Below are 19,416 nucleotides of genomic sequence, written 5' to 3' on the forward strand. Positions count from 1 at the left end.
GAAAACTACAATGTAATTTGTATACAGAAAAAAAAATCAGTGATGCGGCAACTAAGTTAACAATCTTTGAGCTGAAACCACTTGCACCAAAATAAAGATTTTTTTTTTGATTTTTTCAAAATTTCAAGTCTCCTTTGAAACTATAGAATGAACAGCAATTGCATTTGCAGTTACAATTGAAATTACTTACAGCAAAAAAAAAATCAGTGATGTGGCTTACAGCAAAAAAAAAGGTGATGTGACAACTAAGCCGACCATCTACACTATCTATGAAAAAATTTCAAATATATACGCAGAGGCGAAGCAGAGCTTTGCACCACTTGCGGTACAACACGAACATGACGATGCAAACTAACAAACATAAATTGAGATGATGAATCGAAAAATGTCACAAAAAGCTAGATCTTCTCAAATTTTTATATCTTTGCCTCAATTGTCTTGACTAAAATTCGTTGGAAACACGAAGTTCGTAAATTAAATTTGCACCGAAACAAAATTTAGAAAGCGGTAATAAGCCGACAATTTTTGAGCACAAAAAATGGGTCTTTAAAAAGAATGAAAAAATTACCCTCGTGCAAGATTCACATGCATCAAAAAATTTTGGCTCAGCCAACAGCGCAATTTTAGGGCTAATTTTTTTGAAAGAAGGCCGATTGTAACAAATTTGCACAGAAACAAAATTTAGAAAGCGGTAATAAGCCGACAATTTTTGAGCACAAAAATTGGGCCTTTGAAGAGATTGAAAAAATACCCTCGTGCAAGATTCACATGCATCAAAAAATTTTGGCTCAGCCAACAGCGCAATTTAGGGCTCTTTTTTTGAAAGAAGGCCGATTGTAACAATTGGAAGAGCAAAAACGGCTCTTTCCCCCCCCCCCACCTGCAATTTTTTTACGAGTAAAATTACTGTTTTCACCAACCGATTAACAAGAAAACTGGCATGCGGATTAACCGGGCCATGACAAACATATTTGGTCTTTATAATTAACCTTGTAAAACCACTCATTACATCATAAAATTGATGCTCATACGAGGTGGGGGGAAAAGGAAAAAATAGCCGCAAAAACAAACAGAAAGAGCAAAAACATACTCTTCAACAATTAGAACATCGTTGAAGATGGCATCGGGCCAAAGAGCCACCATTGGGCACTTCGTGCCCTCAGGCCGGTTTGCTTTTCTCTCGGGCATCTTTCAACTATGTTCTAACTACTACAAAGTTATAAAATCAACAAATTTTAGGCCCAGTAAAAAAAAACTACGAAAAACAAAAAATATAGCGGAGTTGGTAATATTAAAACAAGCATTACAAAAAATCTAACAGAAAGTACATTTGATCTGCATACATGATCAAAAAAATCTGTTGGTTAAACCAAATGCTGATTTGAAAAACTGATTCAGTGATTATGTTGGACAAACATAAAAGTCCCGAACCGACAACGCTTTAATTGTTGCAATTTCTAGTCCCGAACTGACTAACATACCCTCACAAACTTGATAACACAATTTTAATCACGGGCATCAAATTCCACGCACACTGAACGACATAAAAAAAATCAGAATGATTGAACAAAACTCTTTTACTTTCCAAACCTTCATTTAAAACTTTGGAAAACTTATAATAAACTCTGCAAAAAGTCTTGCAACTCAATCATCTTCACCAACGAAGCCTTAGAATTTGTTTTCAAAAATTAGAAGAAAGCTGAATCCTTAAAAACAGCATGGCTGCGAGAACTAAGACGAAACAAAGTAACAGACGGACGATAATCCGAAAAGCAGAAGTTTTCCAGTTAGCAAAAAAACTGCTGCCGCCCGGATTCGAACCGAAAAAGTTCGCCGTCTCAAACAGATATTTTGATTGAATTTGCATGCATTATTCAGATGGGAATCGGAGTTTTGCACAGTTTGCGATACGAATTACATAAAAACATATAGGAAAACTAGATGAACCAAAAATGTTGCAAGTCTTGATAAAAGACACTTAGGGGCCCAGCTAAAGCTAGAAACAGTTGTTTGATAATTTTGATTTTGTTATACGTATTGTTTTGCGCTTGATTTTTGAATTTGAGGCAGGATGAAATGCGCAATTTCAATAAGTTGAGTTTGCCCTAAACCTTATTTGCTTTTCTACTAAAATAAGTGAACTTTTTGAGTTATTGGTATCTTCTGACCGACACAACCTTTTTCCTACACAGAAATCAGGAGTCACCGCTTCTTTCGAAAACAATCCGAACCGGTTTTTTTGACTAAACATTTCATTTGTGATTCAAAAATTTCTAAAAAAAAAAAACGGTCAAAGTTCAAAAATTCGACTAACCGAAATTGGCAACTTTTTTCTGTTAAAAGCAGGTGGTGGCTGGTTAAGTATAGAAGATAAGCCGAAATAGTGTTTCTCGATGGAACACTTAACCTGAGAACTGGCCACGCAGTTTTCGAATAAACTAAGAACCAAAAACGGTCAAAGTGTCAAAACTTCTTTCACTTGTTTGAAGGCCATAAACTTTTTCTAAAAAACGGGAAAAAGCAAATTGTAAAGGTAGGCTTCCAACAATCGTTTATGGCCATTAAACTTATGATATCAGATTTGGCATGATATTTAGAGAAAAGTCCAAAAAACGGTCAACAAATCAGATAGTTGACTTTTCAGAGAATCATAGCTATTTGTTTAAACTCAATGGGCTTAGCCGCTTAAGCAGAAAAAATACACCCGACCTGTTATTTCAATTGGACCCAAAAACCCAGTTTTTGCAGTGTAGTTCTTAGGAAAATTTTCAAAATCAGTCAAAGAATCAAAACTTTGACTTTTCCGAGGGCCATAATTTTTTGTGTCAAAAAATTTGGCCGTAGTCGGGTATGCCAAGGATTGTCTCACACCCATTCTTTGAATAAAACCCAAAAAACCACTTATGGGAGGGTAATTTTTGTAAAACTTTTAAAAGTTAGAAGAAAACGCTCAAAAAACTAACTTTTTCGATGACGATAACTTTTTGTCTGAACAAACTTGTGATGGGCCGCTAATGCAGGAGAACTTCCCACAAACTGTTATCTCCATTGAGCCCGCAACCTTTATCTCTATTGAATTTTGGCCGTAGACCTCATGGAGGGAACTTTTTATATCTCACTACTCAATGCAACAAAATGTCAAGTTTGTTAGATTAGTTTAAGAGAAAACGAAAAAAAAAATATCGGTCAAATATTCGCCCCACAGATTTTTTCGAAGGCTGCAGACAAAGGGGGCATGCATGCACATTTATTTTAGTACGGGTCAATTTATGAATACGCAGGCGGCTTTCTATGGATACCCCTTTTTTGAAAATTCGTAGACGGATTTTAAAGATAAAAAACTATACTTTTTGCAAACAGTGATAAAACCTTGCATAACGTCTCAAAAAGAAATGAAATAAAAACCCGATGTCATACTTTTTTTAAAAACATATTAAAGCACACTGCAATCTTAACACAAAGGCCAGGCGGAGCTTCGCAACTTATGCGATACCACACAATCTTTAAAAAACACATCCAAAAAATTAAAAATGATGAAAAATTTAGGTGAACAAACTAGGTGAAAAACTAGATGTCTCAAAGAAAGACACCTAGAGTCCAGCTAAAGCTAGAGGCACGTGTTTGATTTTGTTTTAATCTTTTTACTGATGCAGGACAAAATGCATGATTGTAAAAATTGAACTTTGCCCAAAACCTTAGTTGTTTCTCTGCTAAAGTAAATGAAAAAGGGTGAAAATTTTTAAGATTTTGAAAAAATCGCAACCAAATAAACTTTTTCACATAAAAATTGAGGAGTAACTGCTTATGCGGGAAGAGTTCGCGCAATCGCTTCTTTCGAATGAACTTTTTGTCTCAGATTTGATAGGCTAGTTGTTAAGTAAATTCAAAAACTTCTAACAAAACGGTCGAAGTTCCAAAACACGACTTTCCGAAATCCATTATTTTTTTCTGCAAAAAGCAAGTGTTCATTAAACCAGAGGAGAAACATAAGACCGGAATTATCGGTTGAACACTTAACATGGAATTGGCGTGGTGGTTTTCGAATAATGTCAAAAAACGTTTGTTGAAGGCCAAAACTTTTGACAAAAAAAAACTGGGAATAGTCAATCCGTTTTAAAGGAAGGCTTCCAACAATGTATTGAACTGATTAAACCTAATATAAGATTTGGCAGGGCAGTTATCGAGAAAAGTTCAAGCAATTGCCATCGAATCAAAAGGTTGACATTTCCGAGAATCAAAGCTTTTTAGGCAAAAAAATGGTAGTAACCGCTTGTGCAGAAGAAGTTCACGCAACCTGTATTTTCGATTGAATCTAAACACTCTGATTTAGGAGGTGGTTTTTCAATAAAAGCCAAAATTTTTTTTAAAAAAAAGGTCAAAAGATCAAACATTTAAATACTTGCAGGGCATTAATTTCTGATGAAAAAATAGGGCGAAGCCAATTATGCAGAGGAACTCTACAAAACCCATTCTATTCATAAGATCAAAATTAAGACTAAGATAAAACCAAAAAAACACAAATATGGGTCAAATCTTCCCCCACATCTTTTTCGAAAGCTGTAGAGAGAGGGGTAAAGTAAAAACAGACTGGGAGAGTATGCCAGCACACAGGGGAGCAGACGGCTTTCTATTGATAATCTTTTTTTTTGAAAATATGTGGAACAATTTTCGAGAAACTAAACAAAAAATCCAAAGCGTTTAAAAAAAATAAGAAAGAGCAATCTCGTAGATTTTCAGATTGCCAGTTTTTATCAAACAGGAAAACTGAGAAAACTGGAATTACATTGACAAACAATTGCAATTAATACAAATCTTAAGCAGACAAACGAAAGTACGACAAATCAATTTTAAACGTAAAAAAAATGTTTCAGCTGCCTACAAACTGCAAAAAAATATGGTATGTCCAATGTTCGAATCTATGACCTTCCGCTTCAAAAATAAAGCATGTAAGAAAAGCAAGTAAGCTTTGTAAGGAAAATTATTCACGGGAAAAAAGACTAATTACCAATTACAAGACACTTGCTTTCGCAAGTGTACTAAAAATTATTCTAGAACTTGGTAAAGTAACAAACAAATCTAGGAAGTCGGCAGCAACCCGGCAAGCACTGATTTACGTGCACAATGCCTCTTGCACCAAATGTCAGCGCTGCAGATCAAGCAGTCGCTAATTGCCAATGCGCCATTTTTACTAGTTTTACAATGTGTCTCTAGTTAGTTACAATGTGTCCAGGTTAGTGAAGCTCATAGCAGCCCTAATAATGGAGAGACCGAATGTTGGAAAAAGCCAATTTGGCAAATCAGACTTGAATATGAAAAACTCAAAATAAGCCAGTATTTTCAGACCATCGAAATTAATATTGACCAATTCCAAAATTGGATTTTTCAAATATTGCTATATCGAAGACGCATTAAATAACCAATTTCTGAAAATTGGGAAAACAAACGCAAATTTATTATATCTAAACGGAATATATTACTTACATGCTATAATTCATTCTCTTATAATATCGATTTCGTTTGACGTCTACTTGTTTTGATTGGTAAACGATTTTCCAGCATTCTGTCACTTGAGATTAGCAACCGATTGAAGGCACTTCCTTCGATGACAACAATCATTAGACGCACGTCCACTAGCAAAATGAAGCATCAACAAGCTGAATAATTAATTTTTTCCCTAATCTTTGACTTGAGTACGAATGCAGTTGGCATTCAATATCCAATTATATGACAGAGGCGAAACAATAGTTCGCTTACAGTTGAAATAATTTTATTCTAGAAAATAGTACAAAAACAAGCCTTGAGAACAGACTTTTGCATCGCCTGATCATTGAAACTCACTTTCGAAACTTGAAGTCGATTGTGGTTTGCTAGGGGGGTTTGCCTTCTTAGCAAAGAAAAGGAACTCAACTTCAAAAGAAATCAAACTTCAAAACGCGAAAAATCAAAACTTCGCGTTGACAAAAACGTTTCCCAAAAAATCACTGCGTTCAATTTTACATGGGAATATCTCATGGGATCTTGATACAGATATACTAAAACATACTAATAAAAAGGAAAATTGATTAACAAGTAAGGTGAATGAAAAGAATTATCGAATGAGCTCTCTTCTACTCTACTTTTCCGAATTGATTTCAAATTTTCAACATTAAAATAACTCTGATTTTCTGAACAGTGCAAATCCATCGTCAATTTTGTTTTAATAGCTGGGCATTTTGGTGCTCTATCGTTTCAAGTTTTAAAAAAGCTGACATGCATTCAAAAGTGGGTGCCCTCGGTAGACTGGATAGCGTGAGACTTGTAGTCTCAAAATGATATTAAAGTATTCAACATTTTGTGACTTGCATAAGTTTGAGATTCGAAGTAATAAAATGAAGAAAGATGAGCAAAAACCTTTCTGCTGCTCCAATAAGCTTGCTTCTGATATATTATTTATTGAAAATTGTTTAGTAACAGACAAAAATGAGAAGATAGTTTAAACATGGCATGATACGTTTTTGATTAAACATGTATAAAAGGGCACGTTGAACATATTAATGAATGTGAAAATTGCCTTTTTAAAATTATAAGAAAATACACCGAACCTAAATTCAACCGTAAGAATAAAAGGGGCATTTAAAAACGCTTTTTGTGTCTAAAGCTGAACATTAGAAAAAAAATGTTTCAACGTTTCTTGAAGTACAATGGACATATCTTTAAACTACTGGTTTCAGATCTTTGCATTATCTCAGAAATAAAACCCGATACAACTCCGGTCGACAGGATACAACTCAGCTTTTCATATTCAAAAAGCTTTCAAAAAAAGTTTCATTTGTAATATCATTAATTTCACCAATTAGTTAACTTGAATAATTATTTTTAACGCTTGTTAATCGCAAGCGTAACTAGTAAATAAAAAGTATTGCCATCATTCGTACAATCAAGCTTATTAAGCAAAAAAGATTTTTCACCCACAGAAGCAAAGCTGCGTTTCGCACAACTTGCGTTAAAGAAGAAGAACGCCGCTAAGTCGAAAAAAAAATCGAATAAAAAAAAAGATAAATCACAACAAATAAGGCTAGTTTTGAAACAAATTTAAGCCAAGACAAAATAAAATAGAAAATTAGCATCGAAAGAAACTTTACCAAGCAGTAACAAAGCCGAAAATACCTTAGCAGAAAATTTTGAGCTAAAAAAAACATAACGACTTAAGACCTATAAAAAGTTAAGTACCCACCCTAAAAACAAACTTAAAATTTTATTTGCCCGTCAACTGAAGACAATTATTTGAAATGTTTTTTTAAAAAAAAAGGCCCTGTCAGAATCGAACCCAGGACTTTTGCCTTCCGAGGCGTATTCGTTGATGTCAAACCCAGTTTTCCCGGGACGCAAATAAATTTCAACTCATTATGAGATGAACCTAACTCTAACATTTCCAATTCTAACCATTCTATAAATAAAGTTTCTCACGAAAAAAATGTTTACTACCCGATTGCGAACCCCTTAAAGACTCTTGCAACATTTTCTTAGTTATTGAAAATTGAGTGAAAAAAAAACGTGAAATTTTGGAGACTGAAAGGATCTGAGCGGTGAATTCTGGACGCCAAATCTCCAACCCTTGTGCATCACGCAGCTATAGAGTTAAAATTTTGCGCAATCACCCTTTTAGTTGCTATATCTGCAAATGATGGGAGTATCCTGACATCATCGCACCAAAAGGTAGACAGTTTCACGCAACATTTTTTTTATCTACGTTTTTGGAAAATTTTGAAAATCATCAAAACTCCATATATCGAAAATTAAAAAGTGCTGAGCAGTCAAACTTGAAGCCAAGATATAACCCTCCTAAGTATTTAGAAAGCAACCCACCATTCAGTTGTCAATTTCAAAATTTAAAATTTTCCAAACCCAATTTCTTGAAAATTTTTGATAAATTATAAAACAGCATATCTCGGAAACTTACAAGATTTGAGCACTCAAAATTAAAGGCACGATTTGCAAACATTGGAAACACCCTGACTGCACTCTCTAATAGGGTTGCGACTTTCAAAATCTTATTAAACCTGTTTTGTGAAACCTTTTAAAAATCATTAAAAAACGTCATATCTTGGAAGCTGAAGAGATTTGAGTAGTCAAATTTGGAAGCAAGCTTCGCAATGCTTAAGACTACCCTGACATCAACCAACTAAATGATTGTAGAATCAAATTTTGAAAAAACTTAAAAATCTTAATTTTTTAAATGTTTGAAAAAATAACAAAAATCATGTCTCGTAAAAAGGTAAGTTTTTTTGAATGATTTATATCTTTTAAAGATGCTTCTTGGGGGGTTTATTATGAGCATTTGAAATTATGGTGAAAAACATGTCGATCTCAATAAAAAATAGGTAAACAAGGATAGCAGGTTACTTTGCAAGTAGCACAGAATAATCTGACCACAGTCTTATAAAATATATTATAAAAGTTTTTTTTCAAAGATTTGAACAAAGTTTTAATCAAATCACGACTGTAAGGGCTTCAATATGATATATCGCTCAACTCTCTCCGATGATTATTTGCGGTAGCTGGTTATGCGTGGAAAAAAAACATAGCCAACTGACAGTTGGAAAAGAGAAATGGATGCAAGGAAACTCAAAAAAAAGAACTTGTCTTTACAAAAATTTTCAACTTTTAAATTTCGAAGACCTTAAAACTCTTTGAATTTGTAGAGCAATTTATGATGGACACTTTTATGTTAAAACTAACCCAATTTGAGGAAACTTGATCAATAGGTAAAACTTATATGTCGCTGGGAAATCTGATAATTTCAAATTTCGAAATTAGAAGTCCATCACGTTTTTCGTGACCTTTACAATTTTGCTGTTCGATAGTATAATTTACCTTCTTTTAAACAATAGAAATGCACTTAACTTTAAAAAAACCACAGGTCAAAGAGCGTGAACAAATTTCAAGACTTTTTCCGAAAAACAAAACAAAAAAAATCAGCAAGACCTATATGAGTACTCACTACGTTCATCATCTTAAATAACAACTAAAACACACCTGAATACAAAATCTCTCCCCTTTTTTCAAATGGCTTGAACAAAAAGTCGTTTGAGTTAAAACGAATACCTAGCGAACTAAAAGTCAACCAAACTTTTGGGCAGAAATATTGGAGAAAATTGCATTACCGATCAAACAAGTCTATGTTCCAATTTAATAACGCTAATCGCAATTGTAAATGCTACGGCCAGCTGAAAAATTGGTTTCAAAAATTAAATTTTCACTAAATTAGCAATATCCAAATTTAGTGAGTCACTTAACTCAAAACCTTAAAATCCAGGCAGTTTATTCAGCAGGGATTTCAATTTCTCCATCTTTGATCTTCTCAATGATGTCGTGAGGAGGCTCCTTTTCCACAAGGCAACCTACGCTTTGACAAGTTCCCAAGAGTTCCCTTACAGTTCCCGACAGCTCGATTGATCTTGATCTGTCATGGGCTCGCATAGTCCTGGCCAGCTCAATGATCGTCTGAAGAGTCAAGTTTCCGCTGTGTTTGATATTCTTGACTTTTTTCCTATCTCTTATAGGCTCTTTTAAGGCTTTGATGATGAGTGATGAAGCACTGGGTATGACATCTACTCTCGCTTGTCGGTTCTGGATCGTTAGTCTGCATGTCACACGGATACCCTTGTAGTCTTTGGCCGTGGCTTTCACGATGTCATCGGCTACTTTCTTGGGCGACAGACCCAAAGGACCAATCTTGGGAGCCAATGAAGCAGTAGCCGGAGCTTCACCTCCGTAGCATCTCACAAACACTAAACATTTGACACCGTTTTTAAAATGAGACGTCTCGAGATTCTTTTTTTGCAAAACATTTGACCTGGTTAATTGTCTCATTCATTTTCACGTGATAATTTATCTTTAATTTAATTCAATATTTATAATTGGCAGCAAGTTGTACAAGTCTGAATTTCATGTACTGAAAAACGAGCTCATGGTGGATGGGATGCCAGCCCCTACCACTATACTTACCATATGCGATAGCAGTCGGATCAAATTTAGGGCCCATTGTTTATGTCTGTTTGAAGTATATTTGACGGAACACGTTCCTATCTGAAAGGTTGGACAAACGTTTGAGTTAAATTCAGGTAGATTAATTATCTTTGATGTCTCAAGTTGATTCGAGAGATATCAGTCAAATACTGCCAAGCGCGTACGAGCTTCAAGTAAGAAAAAATAAGCATTGAAGATTTGAATTCGATTAGTGTAGGAAACAATTTAAAACATTTTGAACTCCACTATAAATTTATGAGATAGATCAAAAACTATCAGACTTTCGGATTTCCTGATGACTTCTAGAAGTCAAAGAGGCCATTTTGAAACCAGACGTTTCTCTTCCGAAATTTCTCATTCAGACACATGCTATCTGAAGTGTTTTCACAAAAACTTGTTAGTAAGTGTAATCATCAGGCAAGGCTGGTTCATTGCAGTGAGGCACTCATTCGTTAGATCTCTGAATTGTCACACCGTGCAAGTAGAAAATAGGGGCTGCAACAGCTATCAACATTATCGTAATAATGTCTTAAGTTTACAATAGCCGTTTAGCATATAATTCAGTCTTTCAGCACGCTGTAAAATAAGCCATTGTGATACCACGGAAACGTGAAGGAAGAGTTTTTCAGTCTCAATGGGGAGGCAAATGGGTTCACAGCTGGCATCGATATTCTGATATCATCTATCTGCTCATGTTCGAACACTTGTTTCAGCCATCCTTGTTGCATTGAGGTAAACATCGGACAGAAATTGACAAAATAGAGCGGAATTGATTCATTTACTACTGCTTTCACTACTTTCATAGCATCTTCTGGTTTCTGTACCATGTCAAAACAGTTGAAACCAATAACAACATCTGGTTTTTCGGGGCTTTTAACTGACTGAATCGGGAAATTGGCCTGTTTAATATCTACTGTTAAAGTACACGAACCACCATTTGTTTTATAATCCATTTTGAAGCCGTTAAATTTTGATTGATAGATTGTTAACTTAATGTGCATATCAGTTTCTTTGAAAAGAAGCTGCTTGAACAGACCGGCATTTTTTGGATTAAACTCGGATTCGAGAATTACGATGTGCAAGGTGTTGGAAGTATCGTTCACTAAGGTTGGGTAGGACACTCGACAGATATACCTTATCGTCAAAGACGTGCTTAAAACAGCAGCTGCAGGGTTACTTAAATCTATATTTCTTGCTTCGTAAAACTCGGTCCAGTTTCTGAACTGCTCAGCATTGTTGCAACGCTCTAAGATTTCTAGCTTGGTCAAACTTTTATAAATAAAAGGCGTTTCTACATCATCATCGTTGATTTCTGATGTCTTCCGCGGATATGCCATGTGATCGTCGTTTGCACAATTATTGTTGTCACAATTTTTGCAGGCTGCAATAAGCATTTGCCAATAACCTAGCCCCAACAATTTTTTTCGTTGCAAGAATTCGGTTATTGCAAATTGCTCTTTCGTGGTTTCCTCTGCATATGAGAAAGGGAAAAGTTGAAGAAACTTTGGCTGCAACGTCTCCTGATAATCTTTGAATTGTGGGCACCATGTTTTATGGCTAGCTTCAACAGGTTTCTTTTTCCAGTCTCTTTTGAAACAATCGGTCGAGCAGTAAAACACTGAGTGACAGCCAGAACACTTCTTTAATTTATATTTTGCCTCTGTCAACCCACAGCTATAGCACGAAAATCGCTCAGCAAGTGGTACCGCCTCAACATTCTGGTTCGCTTGAAGATTATGAACTATCTCAATTTCATAACTACACAGTTTTTCTCTTAAAACTTCAGCCAACTCAGGACTTTTTAGCATCAATCTTTTCGGCCTCGCAGCTTTACCCAATACAGGGTCGAACATTCCCGAGAACAGCAATTGTAAAACATCTTTAGAAACGAGCTCAGTATCTTTCATGTCTTTCATAGTTTTGAACGACCTCGACTTCCGGTCACCATCAAAAAGTTGCGTCATCTCTTTACTCGATTTGGTATTGGCACTATGATAACCACCAACAGACCACGTTTCATTAACTTGTGTTAGTTTTAAGATTGATTCGACAGAAGGTTCTTTTTCAATTGGATTAGTTGCATCCAGATTCGGTTTCGCAGACACCTGCTTAGTTTTCCATATTTTGAAATCTTCCAAGAACTTGTCATATTGCTCGTTGTCTCCTGCTAAGGAGTGCAGAAACCGTTCCAATATTCTATACTTCTCTCCTAGTTCACTGGAAGAGAACTTTTCTCCATGCTTGCTGCTAAAATATGCAATCAAGGCCTTAATTTGATCGCGCGTGAACGCCTGCAGAGGTTCAGGTAGCGGAAGTTCCTCTTCAGTTTTGACAGCTGCATCGGCAACCATACCAAAAACTTAAACAAGTAAAATGAAACACTAGCTCAAAGCAAAGCAACTATTTATAACACAACCTTTAAACACAGAGGCAAAGCTGAGTTTCGCATCACAATCGATATAAAAATAATAAAGACAAGTCAAAAAGGGTAAAATGTGCGTGTTGCTTGAATTGGCATCACAGTAAATTTTTACAAAAAAAAAGTTGGAACGTGGAACTGTTCTACAAGCCGCTTTAAACTAACTTACACATACCCGCTCATTGTGTTTGATAAATTATACTTTTGACACAAAGGCAAGCTGAGCTTCACGAAAATAGCAATAAAATACAAAATTGGCATTGCAAGGTATCTGACAGACGCCACTAACATAAAAAACGGACAAAAACTTAATCAGTTCAACTTTTCTTGGTTATTCCGATTTATGTCGTATTAATAATTTTCTTCAAGAGCCAATTTTAGGAGCGGTAACATGGCGGACAAAACTCCGGCAGAAACTAAAACATAAGCGAAACTGAAACGTGTTTAAATTACCATTAAACCAAATAAGGGTCGACCGCACCCACACAGCCAATAACATTCTAGCAGAAAAAAAGCCACGGAAATTACAGTCAGAACATAGCCAACGTATTGTTGGAAAAGAGTGAATGAACGTAAACAGGAATATGGACCTATTTTTGAAAACATCTCAATTTTGGAATTTAAAGATTGAATCAAAGCTCTTTGAATTTCTAGAACAATTTATAATGGACTTACTTTTGATAAAATTAACCCAATTTGGGAAAACTGGATCAATAGGATTGAAATTTAAAAAAACTGGATCACATTTTTAATTCTCTGAGAATTTCTTTAAATTAGAAAACGGAGCGTAGAAAAATTACCTATTAACGACTGGCAGGCGTCAGTTACCTGAGTTCTACTCGTTTTTCACCGTCTCGACCTAGCCAGTTGATTTTCTGGTCTGTTTAGGGCTAAGTAAAAAGTTACTATTTTTAGGCCATCAGTCAAACGACTTTTGATCAGCTTTCGTTTACATGCGAACACAACCACATAGCTGAGTCTGGGATCCTCAGACTACGTGATTGCAATTAAAAAAACGGCTCGAACATCCTATTTCAGAAATTTTTGCTAAAAAGTAAATTTCAAACGTTTTCGCAACTATGTGCATCGTCAGGATTTTTACAATAAACTACTCTAAATGACGATAAAACATCAATTTACAAATGTTATTTACAATAAATCACCTACAATTTGGTTCTAAACCATCATGATAAAAAATTAGCCAATCACAGTTGACCTCTAAATTACTATTAAGATTAAAATACTTTTAACCTCTAAAATTAATTAAACATTTTAAAATTAATTTGTCTGGAAGTTTCTGAGTCATAATTTCGATTTAGACATGTACGTTTTGAATAAAAAACCAAAAATATTTTGGGACTAAATTTTCAGTGTTAACTCCCTGCTCCTAAACTCATCGCGCGTGTTCAAGCCCGGTTTCTCTTTCCTGATATGTATTGCCTCTAGTGTTAGCAATTTTGTTTGGTTGTTTGACCTATCTATAATTTCCCAACTAAGATCTGCGCTATTTCCCTCAAGTTGGCATTGCTGAAGGTGGAGGCCTACCGGTGAGTCTGCTTTCCTATGTGCCTCAATTCTAGTGGTCAAATGTCGAACAGTTTGTCCGACATAGGTGGAAGTGCATCCACTACATGACAGTTTATAAACCACTCTTGACTTGAGGTCATTAGAAAATGCTGACTTCAGTGATGGTAAACATGATTGTAGTTTTCTTGTGGTGAAAACCACTTGAACGTTCGTTAATTTTCGTAACCTGTTAGCAAAATATTGGCTCTGGTTTGCTAACATCCTATTTCAATATGTTTTTGGTGACAGTTCTATGTTAAATCCATTGGAGATGGATTGACCCTTTCCTCTTCCTAGCTACTCATACTCTAAAATATCAAATAATACCGGTGTCGATTCAAAGTTCTATGGCATCAGAGTAGCTAAAAAGTTAGTTTACTACAGTTTTCACCATATATCAGTCTCTGGGGGACCGAGCCTCCGCTTCCGTGTTTTCCTCGAGATAACGTTGTTATCACTCCCAATTCGTGGCACAGGAGGGTACTGCTCTCCACCACCTCCCCACCGAAGTCTCCTTTCCCACTATCTTCTTCCGCTAAGGGTCTTATCGTGCGTGATCGTCACGATAAGAGGCTTCGTTTTAATTGTGTTCTCGTGCGACTGTTTTCTACTCTATTTGGTGTTGTTCTCCTTTTCTCAAATTTTTCGGTCAAAATGGCTGTTTTTAAGTATTTCTGAGAAATACTCGTTCGTTAATCGAAATTTTGAAAATAGAAAATTCTAGAATATTTCGACCCTCCTTTTCAGCACTTTTTCGTCGTTAAGGCCTTTAATCGTTCTTTCGTGTTCAGCCAGAAGGTTGCGCTGTGCCAGTCTGGCAGAATGTCACATTCTCCACGGACAGTCCCCGTCAATGTCCCTATTGATCGCATAACACCGGGTTATCGTCAAATAGTGTTCCAGTTCTCTATAATCAACCTTACAAATCGCATTAGAAAATGAAATTTACCTACTCCACCTCAACTCACTACGGGTCACAAATGGCATCATACTACATCTCACTGCCTTTCAACATTTTCACAAAATTTGCACCATGAGGAGTGTCCTCGATAAAATTTCCTTTCTGACTACTTACGTCATCCTGCCATAAAACTTCTTTTCGCTCTTGCTAATTAAAAAGTTGGGACGTGGCACGGCCACGCACCCATTGAAATTAACTTAATGTCACTCACCAAGTATAATCAGTTATTTATGCGGTCCTCTTTGATATTGAAACTAAGAAACTCTGTGGCTAGGAAAGTTATTGAGTTACTCGCCCTCTTCGAGCGAGCTTACCCCAACTTACCAGGTCGCCACACAGTGAACACGTGTCTTACACAGGTTAAAAACATCAGTCGTGTATAAATAGGTAAATAAAATCACCTATGTTCTATATATACATAAGTAGCACAACTAAAATCTCCTTTCAACAATTTCAACAATTGCAACAATTTTCAAAGTTTGGTCTGACGAAACTAAACCAAAACAAAAAGTTTAACAATTTCAGTAATCAAACTTGGTTGATTAGTTTAGGTTTTAGCAAACAAAGACAATCAAGTTTTCTCCTTCTCTCACCCTCTTGTTTACGTCTTCACTTCTCCTTTTGTTTCCATCATCCTTGTTTCATTGCTTCTTCATCCTGATCTTCAGTTTCACTGTCTTCTAGAACTTTTTCCAATATGTCCATAGAGTTGCGGGCTGTCCCCCAACTCTCCTGTTCCAACAGCCTCGGTTTGCAACAAGGTAGCAAGTCCACATTCACCTTTTGCTCCCGGTTCCTGCAAAAGCTGTTGTGAAGACCCATGCTCACATTCTGTTCTAGCTCAGCTCGTAAGACCTCTCTTTTCATTTTCAGTTACACAAGGTGCTCCAGCTACTCGCTTCACCGCCGTGGTAACTGCGTTTCGGTGCGTTAAAAATGCTCTTTTATAGGCTCCCGGTCCTATATCAAGCTGGAAAGATTGATAGGCTTCCGTGTTCCTAGACATATGATGCTTCGCGCGTTCATACATCCATGATATCATTACTGCACGGAACCAAGGCATCAATCTTTGCCTTGACCATATTCTTTCAATGGCTTTGGGTATTCTAAGAATCTTGCAGGTGGTTCTGAAAAGATCTAAGTTGCGGTTCATCTTTACGTTGCTTAGCTGCTCAGGTGTCAGCACGGCCGTCTCCTGCTCACTTGTGCCCGCGTTGGCTTCTAACCATCTCACCGCCAGCATGACACTCACCACCTTGATCGACACTTGTTGATTTTGATCGGGCAACCCCGTGGAGTACAACTCGTCCAAGTCCCACACTAACACTAGATTCCCGCGTTTGGGGTACCACAACGTCTGCGCCAGGCAATGGCAAGGATACTCCCCATGGGTCATTAGTATATTCCTTCGGGTCCGATACCCTGAGGCTCCCAGCAACGGTTCCACTTCCATCATTATTTTATGCATCTCGTCCTTTTCTTCTATGGTGGGGAATTCAGTGGGTAACGCTCCACTCGCTTTCTGCTTCTGGAATTCACTCACATTACCCTCGTTCAATCTCATGAACTCTTCACCCACTACGTCTTGCAACTCGCCTTCAGATCTCTTCGGGACGGCCCGAATGATCTTCGCCAATAAATCATACGACCTTTCCGACATTCTGGCCAACCTCACGCACTTTGGCACAGAGAAGAGTTGGTCGACCAACACCTGCTGTGTCCTCGCATCCATCACCACCATGTGCGTAGGGTATCTACTATTGCAAAAGGGTGCAGAGCTCGAACCCACCAGATATCTCGAGCCAACAGGTCTATGATAGGCCTCACTATCCTTCAATTTCATTTCATGTTCCAGAGCTTCTCGCCAGCCTCCGATCTTCTGCTCTGTCTGTAGTGCTCCAGGGAATACTTCCACACTGATAACGTCACTAGCTCATGGGCACGCTCCAGGCGTTCCAGTGATTCTATCGAGCTCGTCATGCTGCAAAAACCCAAGGCAGTGATCAAGTTTACTTCCGTTACCCTATGACAGTCCGCGATCAACTCCATTCTACTCTTATCTGACATGCTCAAGCTTCCATACAGTTGTGCCAATTGGCGATGCTGCTCGCTCAGCGTAATCAAGCAATGTTCCGAGGTGCATACATGTCCGTCCATTCCACTATTGTGAGCTAGACAGGTGCCCTGTCTCAGCCAGTCACTCGATGTACTTCCCTCGGATGGTTCCGTGGATGGATTGTTTTTCTGCTTCGTTACTCTTGAGGCCAGCAGATGGTGTATCATGGCCAGATCGTGCAAACTTGCGTCATCATCCAAGTCCAACGTAATATCCGCCGTCATATCCCAGATTAAATCGGCGTTTGGATGTGGACTCCAAGAAGGCTTCATGAGTTCCCACATGGTTACTAAGCTGGTTTTCAAAGGACCGTCCCAAGAACCACAATCAAAGCTCACTTGCCCCTTCAACTCGGGAACCGAGGGTTCGACCACTCGTTCCTCCAAAACAATATCCAGATTGGGTTGTTCCACCATCAACATGCCAGTTTCTTTAATACGTTCGACCCAGAAATTGAGTACCATGACTTGCTCATAATCGAAGTACGCTTCCCTGGCTTCCTCATTCACGAAGGGGTTATACGCCATATCCGGTATGCCAGACACATATTGGAACGACTTCAACTTCCCCAATGTTGCATAATCTTTCTGTCCCCTGACTGTTTCAATTAATTCTCGGCTCACTTTCTACTCTTTGTTGGAATACCTTCTCACTTCTTCCAACCTGCGGTAGCTCTCCACATCGTTCGACTCCTTGTTTGGTATGGCCAGCGGCATGTCCTGATATAGCTCCAGGAGTGCCCTCAGGAAGTTTCGTTCACCATCAACTCCCCCTTGCCGAATGGTTTTTATGCATTCTCCCAATACAGGGGTGGGGATACGATCCACCACGATCCTTTTAAAGCAAAGGGCATCCTTACGCTTAGCCCAGGCTATCGCAAAATCGTCTCTAGAAATTAACATTCGCAGGGCTTCCATCAATTCCAGTTCCCGTTCCTTTGATTTCGAGTTGTTGTTGGCTTCATACTCCGCCTTCTTAATTCCCATCAAACAACAGGCCAATCGTACCTGCAAGTCTGTTCTGGTACATGGATATGCTAGGTATGCTGCCACCGTCGCCGGCGCATGCATCGTCTCGTCAAAGTATCTTTGGAGGGCCGCCCTCCAAGAGATCCCTAGCAGTTTTTCCAGGCCGATTTCGTTTGCCTCCGAAGACATCACCGTGCCATATTCTTTCCTGTTCAAGTTAGAGTTCTCCGTCAGCTCCTTCAGATACTCCTGCATGGCTTGCTTCTCATTGCAGGCCATCAGGTGCCCTCTCGCGGAATTTCTCGCCTTCAGCATCTCCACATAACCGCCTGCCGGATCCCCCACGTGGACTGAGTCTGGTACAGTGATTCGACTATACTCGACCACGTCGATTTGTCCCTCCAGCTTCATCCGGGCCATGTTGATTCGCGAGGGCTTGTAATAATCAAGTCCTCCAGATCCACACTGACTGATGACCTCCATTTCCAGCTTAGTGTCCGCCAGAGTTCGTGCATTTTTCCTTGACCTCGTGGCCGTTGTGGTCAAACCTGCCAATAGCATAGGGGGTATCAGGTTTTCTTTTTCTCCCCCGGCAAGCATCGCACCATCTCCTTGCCCACTTTCGCCTGAATGAGCTACTCCTGCCAAGGAGACAACCACTGTGCTGGCTTTTGACTTCACCACTTTCTGGTTCACGGCTCTGCTTCCAGTCTTTCCCTTTAACCGCTTCAGCCCTTTTTTAGCTCGTCTGACGGGTAACTTTCTCGTGATCTGCTGATCATCGGCACTTTCCTCTGTAACCGACTCGGTTAGAACATCAGACTCTACGGAATTCATTATTTTCTCCAGAACCTCGCGCATGATGGGTTGGTTTAATCCCACCTTCATTATGGACTGCGTTCCGTATCTGCGTATCACGTCCCATGTCCTCTCCATGAAAGTCACTCGGACTTGAAGTTGTTGTTGAAGTCCATCAACACCAAACCCGGCTCTGCTATTCTTCCAAATATCCTATCGTCGCTGGCTAACCCTCAAAGCTCCTTTTGTTCCACCCAATTCAGCACGGAGCAATCCACTACCAAAACTAGGTTGACATACAACACCGAGTTCCTGTATGCCTTGATTTGTACATCGGAGAACGCGAATGACATCACGGGTCCATACACCACCGTGACGAACTCTCGTAGTCCATGAATCAGAGCCAGCGGATTGATCCGCTTCATGACAGCCAGATCTGTCAGCAAGGGCGTTCCACAGTACTGTTTGCACTCACCCGCATCCGTCGCCACCTTATCCTCTCCTGTGATGCTACTGTTCTGTTGCAGGAGATATTGGAGCAAGAGGATCCTCCAGTCCTTCATCTTTTTGAGCGAGGCGG

General features: G+C 38.4%; 2 protein-coding genes across 2 annotated transcripts in view; one reads left to right on the top strand and one right to left on the bottom strand.

Moving 5' to 3' along the window:
• Nucleotides 1-19,416, top strand: part of LOC134839523 (integrator complex subunit 9-like) — a 228,060-nt gene that overhangs the window by 75,705 nt on the left and 132,939 nt on the right. The gene's annotated exons all lie outside the window — the stretch shown is intronic.
• LOC134839524 (large ribosomal subunit protein uL11-like) overlaps nt 9,215-19,416 on the bottom strand; it is a 359,274-nt gene continuing 349,072 nt past the window's right edge. Inside the window, exons 2-3 of the mRNA XM_063855105.1 lie at nt 9,988-10,070; nt 9,215-9,770 (exon numbers count right to left, since the gene is read on the bottom strand). Coding sequence (XP_063711175.1) covers nt 9,301-9,770; nt 9,988-10,024 — 507 coding nt within the window. The 5' untranslated portion in view covers nt 10,025-10,070 and the 3' untranslated portion in view covers nt 9,215-9,300. The remainder of the gene's footprint in view (nt 9,771-9,987; nt 10,071-19,416) is intronic.

Source organism: Symsagittifera roscoffensis, chromosome 2, assembly GCF_963678635.1.
Source record: "Symsagittifera roscoffensis chromosome 2, txSymRosc1.1, whole genome shotgun sequence".
NCBI classification, from domain to species: domain Eukaryota; kingdom Metazoa; phylum Xenacoelomorpha; order Acoela; family Convolutidae; genus Symsagittifera; species Symsagittifera roscoffensis.